Source organism: Oryctolagus cuniculus, chromosome 1, assembly GCF_964237555.1.
Source record: "Oryctolagus cuniculus chromosome 1, mOryCun1.1, whole genome shotgun sequence".
Taxonomy (NCBI): Eukaryota; Metazoa; Chordata; class Mammalia; order Lagomorpha; family Leporidae; genus Oryctolagus; species Oryctolagus cuniculus.
Window position 1 is genome coordinate 146526193 of NC_091432.1, and position 17740 is coordinate 146543932.

A 17740-nucleotide genomic window follows, 5' to 3' on the forward strand; every position below is an offset into this window, starting at 1 on the left:
ACTTCTTACCAAGCCCTGATAATAATGCCAGTCTTTGGACAGAAGCTGTACTATGATTAAAATGGATTCTTTTTTATCCCCACTGGACTTACGTATGTCTCAGTATGATAGGTTTTGCTTGTTTTAATCATTTTTTTGTTTCTTTCTCTTTGGTTAACTAGTCCAGTTATGATATACTTGATCTCATAGCAGCATTTATTTCTTAAAAGTATTTAGAAGATAAGGTAATGTGAAGTAATGAATACTATATGGTCTGTTTTCTGATGAGATGGAGTAACTTGCTGTCATTGGTATGATACCAGTATCTATACAGCTCTGATGTTACAGAGGAAGCTCCTTTACCTCATCTAGATGCATAGTAACTGAGAGTCTTCTTGAATCTGAACTCTCAATTCTCTTGTATATAATCAGGAAGGTTTTTTTTTTTTTTAAGATTCATTTATTTATTTATTTGAAAGTCAGAGTTACAGAGAGATAATGGGTACCGGAGAGAAATCTTCCTCCACTGGTTCAGTCCCTAAATGGCCGCAATGGCTGGAGCTGGGCTGGCCTGAAGCCAGGAGCCAAGAGCTTCTTCTGGGTCTCCTTTGTGGATGCAGCCACCCATGGATTTGGGTCATCTTCCTCTGCTTTCCCAGATGCATTAGCAGGGAGCTGAATCGGAAGTGGAGCAGGTGGGACTCGAACCAGCTCCCACATGGGATGCTGGTGTCACAGGGCTTGCTTTTTATTGGCTAAGCCCCAGCACTGGCCCTTAATTGTTTATTTGAAAGATGGAGAAACAAAGATCTTCCTGACTTCCCCAAATGGCCACAATGTTCTGGAAGCCAGGAGTCAGGAACTCCATCCTAGTCTCCAGTGGCAGGGTCCCTAGTACATGGCAGGGAGCTGGGTCAGAAACGGAGCAGCCAGGACTTTAACTGGCTCTACAATAAGAGATGCCAGCATTGCAAGAGACAACCCACTGCGCCATAAAACCGTCCCCATATTTTCACTTTTTAGAGTTTATCTAACCCATTGCGGTTTTTAAAATTGATTTATTTTTATTATTTATTTGAAAGTTACAGAGAAAGAGAGACAGAGAGAGCGAGATCTTCCATCTACTGCTTCACTCCCCGAAAGGCCAGGTCTGGGCCAGGCCAAGCTCAGGAACTTCCTCAGGGTCTCCTACAAGGGTGGTAGGAGCCCAAGACTTGGGCCATCCTCTGCCACTTTCTGAGGTAGATTAGCAGTTAGCTGTATCAGAAGTGAAGCAGCCTTACTGAAACCAACACCCATATGGAATATGGGCATTGCAGGGAGTGGGTTAAGGCTTAATGCCACAACACTGGCCCCTAATCCATTGCTTTTAATGCATGCTGACTTGTTTGGAATTCTTGTTTCATAGTCAAGGTTTGGAAATTATATCAGTGAAATTTATTTTTCACAAACGCTTTTGTATTATAGAATGCTTTCATATATCCCATTTGATCTTTGCAAATCCTTATGAGGTAGATATGATTGTGCTCGTTTTGGGTTCTGTTTTTTTAATAATATATTTCAAGCACAAAAATGGGGAGAACACTGGCAGGCATTGTGGTGCCTGGGTTACTCACATCCCGTATTGGAATGCCAGTTCCAGGCCCAGCTGCTCCACTTCTGATCCGTCTTCCTGCTAGTGCATCTTGGGAGGCAGCAGATGATTCCTCAGATGCTCGGGCCCCTGTCACCCACACGGGAGACCTAGGTAGAGTTCCATGCTACTGACTTCGACCTGGCCGGTCCTTGCTGTTTGGGGGAGTGAACCAGAGGATGAAAGATCTCTTGCTTTCACTCTCACTCTCTTGCTTTCACTTTCTATTACTCTGCCTTCCAAATAGATGAAAAGTAAATATTTTTTGTAAAATGTACAGAATATAGTCAACACCTGAGTACCAAATCCTAGCTTTGTCAAATCTTAATGTATTGCTGTATTTGCTTATTATTGTAAAATACTCCAATGTGGAGAATTTCAAAAACATGCAAAAGTAGATATGTATGTTTGATATAGATAAGGAATCTTATTTTGAACATTACCATATTAACATTATTTATCGTGCCTAAAGATGTCATCAACCCTCTTTAATATCCTTAAGATTAATATTTTGCCGGCGCCGCGGCTCACTAGGCTAATCCTCCGCCTAGCGGCGCTGGCACACCGGGTTCTAGTCCCGGTCGGGGTGCCGGATTCTGTCCCGGTTGCCCCTCTTCCAGGCCAGCTCTCTGCTGTGGCCCGGGAGTGCAGTGGAGGATGGCCCAGGTGCTTGGGCCCTGCACCCCATGGGAGACCAGGAAAAGCACCTGGCTCCTGGCTCCTGCCATCGGATCAGCGCGGTGCGCCGGCCGCAGCGCGCCGGCCGCGGCGGCCATTGGAGGGTAAACCAACGGCAAAGGAAGACCTTTCTCTCTGTCTCTCTCTCTCACTGTCCACTCTGCCTGTCAAAAAAAAAAAAAAAAAAAAAAAAAGATTAATATTTTATGGTTGTTTAATTTGTATCATCACTGTTCACATTTTTAATTATTTCATAATTTCTTCTGGGATTAGTTTTTGAATCAGTATATGCCAAAGGTTCACACGTGGTAATAGTTATCTTTTGGGTCTTGTCTTAAGTGTTTGAGATGCTGTAACAAAATAACTAAAACTGAGTAATTGATGATAAGAGTAGAAATGTAGTTCTCATAGTTCCAGAGTCTGGAAGGTCCACAATCAAGACACCAGCAGATCAGTGTCTGGTGAGGCCTGCAGTCTGTTACTAAGCACGAGGGGAAGGGCAAAGAAGCTGAAAGGCAGGGGAGAGGGAAGGCCTAGGTAGTTCCCTGAAGCCGTTTTATAAGGGTATCTATCCTGTTCATGAGAGTTCCACATGACCTAATCACCTCTTACGGACCCACGCCTCAATCCTTTTACATTACACCTTCACACAGGAATTTTGTGGGGATTACATATGAGTGCATTCAGGACATAGCAGCTCTGTTTTAATCTGTAAATCCCCTCCCCCTTTATAATTATTACTTTTGTATTGTAGTATTTCCCTTAGTAAGAATTTTGTTAATTACTTTTCCATGGTCTAGCTTAACATGTTCTCTCTCCTCTGTATTTTGTCTAAATTGGTACTTTACTTATTTGGGTTATTTTCCTTTAGTATGTATATCATTAATGGATATCAGTATTATGATTATTAGAGGTTAGTAAAATGTATAGTATTTAAATGTGTAAATCTTGAGTATACCATTTGATATGTTACAAATAATGATATATCTGCTTTTTAAGCATACATCAAATATTATAAATAATTTATAAATTTTGCCTGACTTTGTGCTATGTATAATTAATGTATTCTGTTATATCTGGTGTCTTTCACTCAGTTGTGTGTGTGAGCACCACACCATCAATGTTACACATAATTGGAGAAGCTTTGTTCTAATTTCTATATAGGTGACTATGCCCAAATCTATTATTTGTTTATTAGCAACATCTTTCTCATTTCTCTTTGCTTCCTTACTTCCTTAAAGGTATCCCTGTGTTGAATTTGGTATTTTTTTATATACATGTTCATATGTTTACTTTCTTCATAAATATCCATAAACTTACAACATGATTCTGAATGTTTCTAAATATCACTCTACTACTTCAGCACCTTTTTATATTAAATATTATATTTTTAAATATTTTCCATTTGATACAAGTAGCCTTGAACTTACTTACATTTACCAGCTATACTACCATACAGTGTTCCATAAAACAAATAGACTATGGTTTATGCATCTTTTTTTCATTTTAATTTTTATTTGAAAAGTAGAGTGACAGAGAGAGAAAATATCTTCCACTGTTGCTCTTCCCAAATGCATGCAATAGCTGGATCTGGACCAGGACAAAACCACAAGCTAGGAACTCAGTCCAGGTCTCTCATATGGGTGTCAGGGACCCAACCACTTGAGCCATAGCCTGCTGCCTCCACAGTGTAAATTATCAGGAAGGTGGAAATAGGAAAGGAGCCAGAGTTCAGACCCAGGCACTCCAACACAGAATGTGGGGAGCCAAACAGTGTCTTGAGATGTTTTGAGGAACATATCCTCCTTTTTTTTTTTTTTTTTTTTTTTTAATGATAATCATTGGGGTGGGTGTTGTGGTACAGTGCGTTGAGTCACAGCCCGGATCCCTTATCAAAGTACCTGATTCAAGTTCCAGAATGCCTGGTTCAAGTCCCAGCTCTTCTGATTGCAACTTCCTGCTGATGTGTATGTGTACCCCAGGGGGCAGCAGGTGATGTCTATAGTTGGTACCCTACAACCTACATGGTAGACTGAGATTGAGCTCCCAGCCCCCAGCCTCAACTGTTAGAGGCATTTGGGGAGTGAATCAGCATATGGAGATAATTCTCTGACTCCGTTTCTTCCTATCTGTGTATCTATCTGCCTTTCAAGTAAATAAAAAAGTCATAGATCATATACTTCATTTAATTGCTGTATCTCTAGCCTTTAATCTTAAACATTTCTCAGTCCTTTATTTCATGATACATATTGATATATTTGCCTGGTACCTATCAGTACATTTGTAGTGTCCTAGGCTTGTCTGATGTTGTACAAGGTAAATAAGTTGTCATTTATTGAGCTCCTTTTTCTCATGGTACTTTATTTAGAATGCACTTGGTTTGTTTTGAGGAGTGATTCATTCTACCTTTAAGCTATTTATTGATTTGGAAAGCAAAGAAAGAGAAGAGATTGAGAAAGAGCACCCCTACCTGTTGGCCCACTTCCCAAATGCCCATAACAACTGGGGCTAGAGCCAGGAGCCAGCAACTCAGTCCAGGTCTTCTATGTAGGTGGCAAGGACCTAACCACTTGAGCTATCCCTTCTGCCTCCCAGGGTCTGTATTCATAAGAAGCTAGAATTCAGAACCAGAGCCAGAACTCAAATCTAGGCATTCTGGTGTGGGTTGTAGGTATCCATCCATTATCAGCCCAAATAGTCACCCCAAGAGATGTTTATTTTTTAGATTTTCTTTTCTTTTCTTTTCTTTCTTTCTTTCTTTCTTTCTTTTTTTTGACAGGCAGAGTGGACAGTGATAGAGACAGAGAGAAAGGTTTTCCTTTGCCGTTGGTTCACCCTCCAATGGCCGCCGCAGCCAGCGCGCTGCAGCCGGCGTACCGCGCTGATCTGATGGCAGGAGCCAGGTACTTATCCTGGTCTCCCATGGGGTACAGGGCCCAAGCACCTGGGCCATCCTCCACTGCACTCCCGGGCCACAGCAGAGAGCTGGCCTGGAAGAGAGGCAACCGGGACAGAATCCGGTGCCCCGACCGGGACTAGAACCCGGTGTGCCGGCGCCGCAAGGTGGAGGATTAGTCTAGTGAGCCGCGGCGCCGGCCTATTTTTTAGATTTTCATGTTAAAACATTGCCATAGAGTTGGAGCCAATCTTCTTTTGTTGAATGAGCTGAATTAATATTGATTTATTATAATTTCAATTGTGTGGTGTTTCAGTATGTTTCTTTTTTATATTTTAGAGGAAAGGAAAACTAGTTTCCAAAGCAAGTTATTTTATTGACCTCACTCTTACTGTTAAATAGATAATAATCCTAAAATGTTTCATATTGGTAGCTACAAAAAATTTAAAAATTTTTATGTGTTTAGCAATTTTTATTTAGAATTGCCTGCTTTTTTCTATGGGTTGGAAATATCAAAATAAATTTAATGTTTTATGTGCATAATAAGGTGAGCAAATTTCATGTATTTCATATATACAGATTTAAGAGAATAATGAGGGACCAGCTCTGTGGCATAATGGGTAAAGCCACTGCCTGTAGTACCAAATTCCCATATGGGCACCAGTTCAAGTCCTGGCTGCTCCACTTCCAGTCCACCTCCTGCTAATGTGCCTGGGAAAGCAGTGGTAGATGACCCAAGTCCTTGGGACCCTGCATCCACATGGGAGACCCAGAAGAAGCTCCTGGCTCCTGGCTTTGGATCGGCTCAGCTCTGGCCATTGCAGCCATTTAGGGAATGACCCAGTGGATGAAAGATCTTTCTTTCTCTCTGCCTCTCCTTCTCTCTGTGTGTAACTCTGCCTTTCAAATAAATAAATAAATCTTTTTTTAAAAAACATAATATACCTTCTACCATATCCTCCCTCCTGCTTGTATATTCTTTTTTTTTTTTTTTTTTTTTTTGCCAGGCAGTTAGACAGTGAGAGAGAGACAGAGAGAGAGGTCTTCCTTCCATTGGTTCACTCCCCTAATGGCTGCCACGGCTGGTGCTGTACCAATCTGAAGCCAATAGCCAGGTGCTTCCTCCCGGTCTCCCATGCGGGTGCAGGGACCCAAGCACTTGGGCCATTCTCCGCTGCCCTCCCAGGCCACAGCAGAGAGCTGGACTGGAAGAGGAGCAACTGGGACTTGAGCCATGGCACCGGCCTGTATTTTCTTTTAATCAATGTGGCAAATGGCTACTTGGGAGCTCAGTTTATCTTGAAGAGTTACTTATTTTATTCCTCTTTAGGATCAGTTCCTTTTTATTACTTGTCTGTGGCTATGGATTTGTTAAATAATCCTTTATCTCATTTTATTCCAGGATGTTCAAGATCCTTCAGTATTTGTAACTTTCCCTTTGGAGGAAGATAAAAATATATGTTTAGTTGCTTGGACAACCACTCCCTGGACTTTACCTAGTAACCTCGCACTTTGTGTTAACCCAGATTTGCAGTATGTGAAGATTAAAGGTAAATGTGAACCTGATCATTTATGATTGATGTGGATAAGATAATTTATATTTTGGAAAGGTATACAAATTTGCATGTCTTTTTAGGGTAAATAATTCTTTGAAAATAATTTCAGAAAATCAGAAAAAATAACTTCCAAAATGTTTTTCTTTTCTGATTGAAAAGAAATATACAAAAATTAAAATAGTACAGAGATACTAATAAATACAGATTAAAATTTGTAATTTCCAGTTTGTTAAATGCTTTTATGCATTTTGCCCCTGTTACAGATGAAGAGTCTAAGATTCTGTGATCATCACATCATTATTAGGAATTGGTACAGAACTTATGAACTTTGTGCCTTTCAAGTATTCCTTTTTAATAGTGTTATCATGGGCTTAGCTAGGCCTTTTCCATAGCTATTTTTAGGAAGAGAAAATTGATACTTTGTGAACAAATATACCTTCAGATTTGGATAGTTTGTTGGAAGAAAATCTTTGCCAGACGAACTATGTATCTGAGTTTCATAAGAAAATGTGGACTCCCCTTGTAACAAAGTTCCTTTAAAGTCAGAACTGGGGCATAGCAGGCTTATTAATAGCAGTTTTTCAGAAATTCCAGAGGGCTTTGCAATGATCTATAATTTCTGATTTTTCTGCAGGTGAACAGTATTCATGACACAGAATCTAGGAAATTCTAGTGTATCGTATCTTACAGTGGAAGTTTAAGTTGACCCTAGATTTTTATCATATAATATCAGTTTTTTATACATTTGCGCAGCTTTTTTCTTCTTAGGATAGTATCCTCCGGAAACACTTGCAATAAGGATACACAGAAAATGTATAAGGACATTTATTACTCCAGTGTTCATACTCAAGAAAATTTGAAAGCGATTTAAGTGTTGATTTGTTGAAAGCAACTTGTGGAATCCTGTAGTTCTATCTAAATGAATGAGAAAGTTCTATGTGTGCTGGTTGGTGTATGGAAAGATGTTCACATTATATTAAGTGAAAACAAGTTGCAAAACCATATAGAATATTATCTCATTGTTTAAAAAGAACCTACACACTTTCTATTGTTTGTAGTATATACTTGGAAAAATATCTGGATGAATAGATGCCCAACAGAGAATGTCCAAGAGGGGAGACTACAGGGGACTTTTGCTTTGTGAGCTACTTGGTTTGTTAATAATATGATTTTTAACTTTAGACAGAGAAAATAAAGATTAATTTCCTTAGAATGAATGTAAGATAAATAATAGCTACCAGCTACCTGATTGTATTTTGAGTTTTGTCTTTTCCATGTCTGAGAAATTGTGTCCTATAGTGTTCTTTGCAGTGCTCCTCTGACCAGTGGGCATGCCAGATATAGAGGATATGGGAGCCCCTCAGGAAAATTAGATACCTGATGCATGTGTACAGTCAGCCAGTCTGAATGTCACTGAGGTTCACTCTTTCCCTTGTTCTCATAGATGTTGCAAGAGGAAAATTACTCATTTTAATGGAAGCCAGATTATCAGCCCTCTACAAATCGGAGAGTGACTATGAGATCCTTGAAAGGTGAATATTCAAACAGTTGAGGTGTGTGTCTTTTGTTTTAAAAAGACAGAATCTTTATTATCCCAAAGCCATATAATTCAAGTTTAGTTTCATGACTTAGGATGTTCAAATTGTGTGTTCCAGCATTAATGACTAGGGAGCAAGCAAGCCAGTGGTGTGTAGTTTCATTTCTTTGATTTTAATCTAATTTTTAATTTGCCTTTCTCCTTTTTTTAAGGTTTCCTGGTTCTTATCTCAAGGGCAAGAAATACATGCCTCTGTTCGACTATTTTGTGAAGGTAACTTGGGGTCCCTGTTGCAGGCACTGTCCACATCCATGTATTTGGTAACTGGAGCAGTGTCATAAGTAAAATTCACATTGTCTTGTTGTTATATTGTTCATATGAATGTACCTGAATCCAAAAGTCTGCTATGGTATTAGCAAATTTAAATTGTGCTGCCTTCTTGCCATATAATTAAATTATGTGGGAATATTTGAAAGTACATGTCTCAAGTTATATAAGAAGTCACTTTACATTTTATTAGATTTATGTGTGTATTTTTCATCGATTATTGTCTACATTTTACATTGTAAATGCTTAGAATTTTAGGTTTTCTTTTACTGTGTTGTTTATTTTACAAATTCCATTTAAAAATTATTAATGCTGCCGGCGCCGCAGCTCAATAGGCTAATCCTCCACCTTGCAGCGCCAGCACAGCGGGTTCTAGTCCCAGTCGGGGCGCCGGATTCTGTCCCGGCTATCCCTCTTCTAGGCCAGCTCTCTGCTGTGGCCCGGGAGTGCAGTGGAGGATGGCCCAAGTGCTTGGGCCCTGCACCCCATGGGAGACCAGGAGAAGCACCTGGCTCCTGCCATCAGATCAGCGCGGTATGCCGGCTGCAGCGCGCTGGCTGCAGCGGCCATTGGAGGGTGAACCAACGGCAAAGGAAAACCTTTCTCTCTGTCTCTCTCTCTCACTGTCCACTCTGCTTGTCAAAAAAAAAAATTATTAATGCTTAAATAAAACATTGCATGTAAAAGTGGAGTTCATGGAGGCCAGTATAGTGACACAGTGGATAAAGCTGCTGCCAGCATCCCATATGAGCACCGTTTCCAGTCCCAGCTGCTCCCCTTCCAATCCAGCTGCCTGCTAGTGTGTGTAGGAAAGAAACAGAAGATGACCCTGGTGCTTGGGCCCCTGCACCCACATCGGAAGAAGCTCCTGGATCCTGGCTTTGGCCTGGCTTAGCCCTGGCCATTGTGGCCAGTATATGGAAGATCTCTCTGCCTTTCAAATAAATAAGTTATAATCCTTTTTTTAAATGTATTTATTTATTTGAAAGAGTTACACAAAGAAAGAAGGAGAGGCAGAGAGAGAGAGAGGTCTTCCATCTGCTGGTTTACTCCCCAATTGGTTGCAGTGGCTGGAGCTGTGCCGATCCTAAGCCGGGAGCCAGGAGCTTCCTCTGGGTCTTCTGTGCGAGTGCAGGGGCCCAAGGACTTGGGTCATCTTCCACTGCTTTCCTAGGCCATAGCAGAGAGCTGGATCGGAAGTGGAGCAGCCAGGACTCGAACCAGCGCCCATGTGGGATGCCGGCACTGCAGGTGGGGCTTTACCTGCTACACCACAGCACCGGACCCCTCACTGATCCTTAATTAAAGCTATTGGACTAAGAATATGAACAGCACCTTCATACCAAAGACATTACATAGAACCTCTAATCAAATGGAAATACCACTTATATCACATCACAGGATAAGACATCCGCTGACACGGTGATGTTCCTGCTCACTGAGAAGAGAATTTCATTGACACCTGTTGCCTCAACCATTTGGATCCTATGCCCAGTGTCTGTCATCTATCCATTTTTGTGTGCGTTGGTTAACCTGGACTTCCTCCTCCTGTGTTTCTCTGGATTGATTTCCCTATGCTCTGCCCTCATCTTGTCCCTCCCACAGCCTTTGGTTACTTGCCAGCATTCCTGGCAAGTCCTGACTCTGTTCAACAGTTTGATTTGGGGCAGACCCACTCCCGAACCGTATCTCCAAACTGGCCTTCCTCTTTCCTGCCTCACTGCCGTTTTCATTAAGCTTTCCTGACATTTAAAAAATTCCCTCGTCTTTCTTTGGTTGTAATCCACCTTCCAAGTCTGAACTCAGCTGTCAGCTGCAAGAAGCATTTTCTGAGATGCCTCCATAGTCTCTCCTTTTGAAAAATGTCCTTACTGCACTCTTCTCTTGTGTATCTGAAAACTTTTCCCCTCCATTGGTGACTCTCACCTTTTTGAACCATAGACATTGTTGAGAACCTGAGGGAACCTCACTGTTCTCAGAAAAACTGCATGTGGACACACTAGAGAGGAATTTTGGCTGAAGGCAGAGGTCTGTTTAGAATATGTACTTCATATATACTGAATTAATACAAGTGCTACAAATTCCTGTTGTGCTGCAGTAGTACACGTGCCCTGAAATATCAAGTGAAACTGAAATGATAGCTGCTGCTCGAGAGGCAGCACTGCTGCCCATGGGGTGTCTGTTGACCTGGCGTCGGCGTGGGTGAGATCCGGAGCTGGGCTCGGTAGCAAGGACACAGTCAGGTCTAGGAAGGTGCTTTTGGCTCACTGTGCATCTGATCCTAAGGGCCCACCTCATATTCTCACTTTACATTTGAACTATTGAAGACACACCTTTTAGCACCTTTCATACCACACTTTCCAAAATATTTCAGGGTGATTTAGGCTACCACAGTTAAAAATTCCTGGTCATTTTTCAATTTTCATTTTTAGTTAAGCAAAATGCTGTGTTGTAGTTGAAAGTAATGTTGTATTGGGACCACAAGACCCTTGTTTCAGGTCAGGTCCAAGCGTCACTACTACTCAGTATAATTTGAGCAAGGCCTTAATCTTTGTTCTGAGTTTTACTCATCTGTGAAATGCAAATAGAACCAGAATATTTTTTTTTAATTTCATTAATTTATTTGAAAGGCAAAATTGGGATGGAGGGAAGGTATCTTCCATCTACTGGTTCACTCCCCAAATGGCCACAACAGCCAAGGCTGGGCCAGGCTGAAGCCAGGAGCCAGGAGTTTCCTCTGAGTCTCCCAAGTGAGTGCAGGGGCCCACAGACTTGGGCCTTCTGCTGCTTTCCCTGGCACCCTAGAAAGGAGCTGGATCAGAAATTGAGCAGCCAGGACTTGAACTAGTGTCCATGTGGGATGCTGGTGTTGTTGGCAGCAGCTTTATCCACTATGCCACAGTGCCTGGCCCGGAATATTTTTTAAACATGTGAATACTAATGTATTTTTCACAGGATTACAGGAATTCAATGTGGAAGTCACTTAGTGAAGTTATTTTACTGAGACGGAGGGGGAGGACAAAGAAGGTCTGGTTTGAGACAAAGGGTATGAAGAGATGAGAAAAGGTACATCTTCTAGCAGTGTTGATAGTAACCTGATCTTAAGAAGGCAAAATGAGAAGCAAAATGTATGCAGTGATTGAAAATGTATCAGAAATGAATTATTTAAGAACCACATTTTCTAAGACTGCATGAGAACTCATGAATAAGCCTTTTTAAAAACAAAAAGATTGGCCGGTGCTGCGGCTCACTAGGCTAATCCTCCACCTGCGGCGCCGGCACACCGGGTTCTAGTCCCAGTTGGGGAGCCAGGTTTTGTCCTGGTTGCTCCTCTTCCAGTCCAGCTCTCTGCTGTGGCTGGAAAGGCAGTGGAGGATGGCCCAAGTGCTTGGGCCCTGCACCCGCATGGGAGACCAGGAGAAGCACCTGGCTCCTGGCTTCGGATTGGTGCAGAACGCCGGCCGCAGCACTCCGGCTGTAGCGGCCACTTGGGGGGTGAACCCACGGAAAAAGGAAGACCTTTCTGTCTCTCTCTCTCTGTCTCTCACTGTCTAACTCTGCCTGTCAAAAAGAAAAAAAAAAAAAAGATTTATTTATTTGAAAGGAAGAGTTACAGAGAGAGAACTAGAGATCTTTATCTGCTGGTCTAATCCCCAGAGGACCACAACACCAGGACTGGAGTGCGCTGAAACCGGCAGCCAGGAGCTTCATCCTGGGGTCTCCCACTTGGGTGCAGGAGCCCAAATACTTGGCCCATCTTCTGCTGCTGTACATTAGCAGGGAGCTGGATTGGAAGTGGAGCAGGCAGGACTCAATCTGGCCACCCATACGGGATGCTGGTACTGCTGTCTGCTGTTGGTAATTTAACCCACTGTGTCACAGTGCTGGCCCCAAATAGGCCCATTTTTGAGGCCAAGGTGATTACTAATTTTTGTATGTCTTCCTTCAGATAGTATTTCATTTGTAAGTGATGAGTCATTATTTATGGAAAAGATGTATTGTATTGGCATGTTTCTTTCCACCCTGAGTTGTTCTGTCTTTTGAAGTTCTGAAAATAATTTTCCATGTTAAAATTTTTGTCATGCTCTTACTTGTAAGTTAACACCACAGACACAGTGTTTCGTTACCCTTTATATTGCAGTATAAAGAAAATGGTGCTTTCACTGTGCTCGTTGACCACTATGTGAAGGAGGAAGAAGGCACGGGCGTGGTACACCAGGCTCCTTACTTCGGCGCTGTGAGTAGCATAAATCTTGCAGACATGCTTTGAGAAGTTAAATATCTTTCCATGGACTATTGAGTCATGTGTCCCATCAAGCTTTTTACCCCCTTCTGTACCATGGATGAGGGCAGCACTTTTCTGGCTCACTGTCCCCAAGATAGCCTGGAAAACTTGAATCTTGTGTTCCCTTTCATCCTGAACTGATTTCTGAAAATGGTGAGTCAAATCCACGGCTATTGCCTTTATTCATCCATGAGTTTTATGAAGTAAATGTCTGTCTTTGGGTTTATAGTTCTGAATTTTGACCAGTGTCTAGACACTTTCAGTCACTAAAACACAGGCTGTCCTATCTTCCCTGCTGTGTGCTTGACCAAATATTACATGATCAAAAGGGAGAACCAGACCTCTCCCCTCAAAATTGTATTCTACAGTTAATGTTCCATTTTTCCCAGAATAACTTTTCAAAAATGGACCATTTAATATGATTGTATATGAATATTCATTAATATGTATAAAAGCACAGTGACATAGGGATCAAAAGCACATGCATGAAAGTAAACCAGCCCTCACTTTAAACAAGTGGGCAGTTCTGGGCAAGGCTTTTTTTTCTTTTTTTTTTTTTAAAGGTTTATTTATTTATTTGAAAATCAGAGTTACACAGAGAGAGAAGGAGAGGCAGAGAGAGAGAGAGAGGTCTTCTATCCTCTTGTTCACTCTCCAATTGGCTGCAACAGTCAGAGCTGTGCCAATCCAAAGCCAGGAGCCAGGAGCTTCCTCTGGGTCTTCCCATGTAGGTTCAGGGGCCCAAGGACTTGGACCATCTTCCACTGCTTTCCCAGGCCATAGCAGAGAGCTGGATCGGAAGTGGAGCAGCCAGGTCTCAAACTGGTGCCCATGTGGGATGCTGGCACCGCAGGCGGCGGCTTTACCTGCTACGCCACAGCACCAACCTCCTGAGCAAGGTTTTTAATTGACTGGACAACCTTTTCCTCCTCTGTGGCCTAGAGTGATAGAGTTTACTTGTTGAGATAACTGTGGGGATTAAATAAAATCGGGTCTACAGAGAATTTAGTGCCTGATACTCTGGGAGTGACAGTTGCGCATGGTCAGTGCTGCTAGGATTGCACATACAAGCCATGCTCAGATTTTCTAAGCTTGATTATTTATGGATGAGAGACCTTTGGAACATACTTTGTTCTAAGAAGCAACAAAGCTACTTTCTCTCTCTCTCTCTCTCTCTCTCTCTCTATTTTAATATTTATTTATTTATTTGAAAGGCTAGGTGACAGAGATCTTCCACCCTTTGGTTCATACTCCAAATCCCAAATGGCCACAATAGCCAGGGCTAGGCCAGGCCAAAGCCAGGAGCCAGAAACTCCATCTCGGTCTCCTGTGTGGGCGGCAGGGACCTCAAGTACTTGAGCCATCATCTGCTGCTTCTCAGGTGCATTAGCAGGGAGCTGGATCAGAAGCACGATAGAAGGGACTTGAACAGATACTTTGGTATTGATGTAAGCATCCCAAAGGTAGTTGAACCTGCTGTGCCACAACACTGGCCACTCATTTATTATTTTTTATATTATGCAAGCATTTTTTGAAAATATCAAGTATACAAGAATATTTCAGAAATTTCATGGATATGAGTATTATGAAAAAACTATAGCTGAGTTTCAAAAAGATTTTTGTACCAAAATAAGCTTACTATAAAAAATCTTGGCCAGCGCCGCGGCTCAATAGGCTAATCCTCCGCTTGCGGCGCCGGCACCCTGGGTTCTAGTCCTGGTTGGGGCGCCAGATTCTGTCCTGGTTGCTCCTCTTTCTGTCCAGCTCTCTGCTGTGGCCGGGGAGTGCAGTGGAGGATGGCCCAAGTCCTTGGGTCTTGTACCCCATGGGAGACCAGGAGAAGCACCTGGCTCCTGGCTTCTGATCAGCGCGGTGCGCCCGCCGCAGCAGCCATTGGGGGGGTGAACCAACGGCCAAAGGAAGACCTTTCTCTCTGTCTCTCTCTCTCTCACTGTCTACTCTGCCTGTAAAAAAAAAAGGGGGGGGGGGGACCTTTACATTCTCATCATCCTACTACGTCAGTTATCAATATTTTGGGAATCCTGTTTGATTTGTCTTGATCTTGCCTTTCTTCCCCTAGATTGTTCATATTTTGCCTGGAAGATTTTGAAGCAAATCAACCAAAAAAAATTGATTTGTAAATAATTCTAGTTGCATCCCTCTTAAGGACTTAATTTTAATGTAGTTACCATACCATTGTTATTTATATATAATAAAATAAGCAGTTCCTTAGTACTACCTAATACTTTATTTATACTCAAATTTCATAGTACTACTTAATGAATTTGAGAAACTAATAAAATATCAGTTCATATTTTCTTTTTTTATTATTTTTAAAGATTTATTTATTTGAAAGTCATAGTTAGAGAGACAGAGAGTGAGCTTCTATCCACTGATTCACTCTCCAAATGGCAGTAGCAGTTGGGTCTCCCACGTGAGTGCAGAGATCCAAGCACTTAGGCCATCTTCTGCTGCTTTCTCAGGCACATTAGCAGGGATCTGGATTGGAAGTGGAGCAGCCAGATCTGGAACTGCAGCCTGTTTGGGATGCTGGCATCACAGGCAGCGGCTTTATCTGCTACATCAAAATGCCGACCCCATAATTTCTTCTTAAAGATTTATTTATTTATTCGAACAGCAAAGTGACAGGGTGAGGAAAGGGCAAGATCTCCCCTCAGCTGATTCACTCTCCTAAATGCCTGTAACATCCAGGGTTGGTCCAGACCAAAGTCAGGAGCCAGGACTTCTATCTGGGTCTTCCAAGTTAATGGTAGGGACTTAAATACTTGGGCCACCATATGTTGCTTCCCAGGTGCATTAATAGGGAGCTGGATGGATCAGAAGCAGAATAGCTGTGACCCTCCGATACAAGGTGTGGGCATCCCAAGAGACGACCTAACCCACTGTACCACAATGCTCGCCCTCAGCTCTTCAAAATTTTAGGATCTATTGGTGTGGTTACTCCTCTGATATGTGATAAAAAGATCATTTCTTGGTTTTGAATTGTAGATTAGATTTTCCTTCTGAAATGTGGGTATTTGACATTGACTATAGTTAAACCTCATATGTCTATCTTGTATGTCATGCAGGTTAATGTTAAAGTCGGTTGTTGGAACTGAAGCCTTTACCCCATTCAGTAAACGTTTTCTGAGAGGCCTGGCACCACCCTGTTTTCAGCAGATGCTGTAGGAGTGTAGTATCTGCAAAGTCCATGTCCTCACTGTGCTTGGCTTTGCTCAGGAAGGCTGTTTGTAGCCAGTGCAGTGGGTAGGAGTGTGCACTCCACACCCTGATTCCTACTGTCCTCTGGGGCTTGCTTTCTCTGCACATGTCCCACCACAGGAAATCTCAGCACAAAGAAGTGAATGTAATTCCAAGGGGAAGCATGTCAGCATTTCAGCTTGCTTCTGGAGTCAAACCAGAATGGGGTTTCACTAGGACAGGATTATCAGACAGTCTCCAGAATTTCAGACTGAACAGCATGCATAGCATAGCAAGGACCATGAGCCTTAGGGAAGGCTGTCTGGTTTTGAATGCTTACCTGAGTTATTCTTTATGCCTTGGCTTTCTCATCTGTAAAATGCTGGTTTGTGCAAGTTAAACACCTGCTGAAAACTGGGTCTATCTGTCTGTTCTCCTTGCAAGAGGATCAGATGAGCTATTGTAGTAAAGTGCGTAGAGTGCTGTCTCACATGGAGAGTTAGAAGTTTTTTCTGATTGTTGTTGATACACTTCACATCTATTCCTGAAGCATCATGAGGAAGCTGTGCCACGTGAGGTGCAGATTATTTATTCCGGCTTATTTTACTCAGATTTAAGTCAGTATTGCCAGTCTTTGGTCTGTTCCTTGGCAGGTTTTAAATCCACATGTACATTACATGAAATTGAGTAAGTCTTACCTTATACCTGTATGTATTTCCTTTTTCAGGTGTATGTCGATGCTGCTGTTAAAAATAGCTTTGATTTAGTTTTAAAACATTCATGTGTGTCTTCTGTCTTAGTGGATAGCCTGCTGTATGTAGAGATTTGTGAAATATTGTTTGCAAAGACTAGGATGAATGATCTAATCCCTGTCCAGCTGTGACTGTTCTCTGAATGGTCCCTGAGTCACCTTCAGTTAAGAGGATAAAGTTGATAATCAGAATGTCAAAAATTTCTGTTGTCAGCCTTGAGCACGTCTTGTTTTCCTCCTTCTCTCACCCACGCTTACAGTGTCTCATTTTTCCCTCCCAACCCTCTTTTCCTCTTCCCAGGATGACTATCGGGTGTGTATGGACTTCAACATTATTCAGAAAGATTCACTCCCTATTTGCCCTGTGGATGCATCAGGCTGCTTCACAGCAGAAGTGACACATTTTGCAGGACAATATGTTAAGGTCAGTAATCTGTATGGCATAGAAGATGCCATTCTCATCTTACTTCTTATATCAGTCAGTTTTTCTTTCTTTCTTTTTTTTTTTTCTATATGGAAAGTAGCGTAACTTCTGGTTGGTCTCCATCATTTATAATTTATTGTAACTCACCTTGGAAATTGCTTTTGGATTTTTTTTTTGGCATGTAAAATTATCTTTAGAGGAAACATGCTGTTGTTTCAGGGTAGGAATGAGAACACTGGGGTCTGATTTTTGTCTCATGGAGCAGCTTTGTGACCTTAAGGTTATATATATATTTTTTCTTTTAAGATTTATTTATTTTATCTGAAAGGCAGAGGCAGAGAGAGAGAGAGAGAGAGAAAGAGGGTGGTCTCCATCCACTGGTTTACTCCCCAGATGGCCGCACGGCCAGAGCTACTCCCATCTGAAGCCAGGAGCCAGGAGCTTCTTCTGGATCTCATGCAGGTGCAGGGGCC

General features: G+C 42.1%; 1 protein-coding gene across 2 annotated transcripts in view; it reads left to right on the forward strand.

The window, feature by feature from the left end:
• The window catches only part of IARS1 (isoleucyl-tRNA synthetase 1), a 90014-nt gene that overhangs the window by 18363 nt on the left and 53911 nt on the right, over positions 1-17740 (forward strand). For both annotated transcript variants that reach the window (XM_051859118.2, XM_070050126.1), the window contains exons 7-11: positions 6589-6736; positions 8187-8274; positions 8492-8552; positions 12748-12843; positions 17145-17267. In XM_051859118.2, the coding sequence (XP_051715078.1) occupies positions 6589-6736; positions 8187-8274; positions 8492-8552; positions 12748-12843; positions 17145-17267 (516 nt within the window). The remainder of the gene's footprint in view (positions 1-6588; positions 6737-8186; positions 8275-8491; positions 8553-12747; positions 12844-17144; positions 17268-17740) is intronic.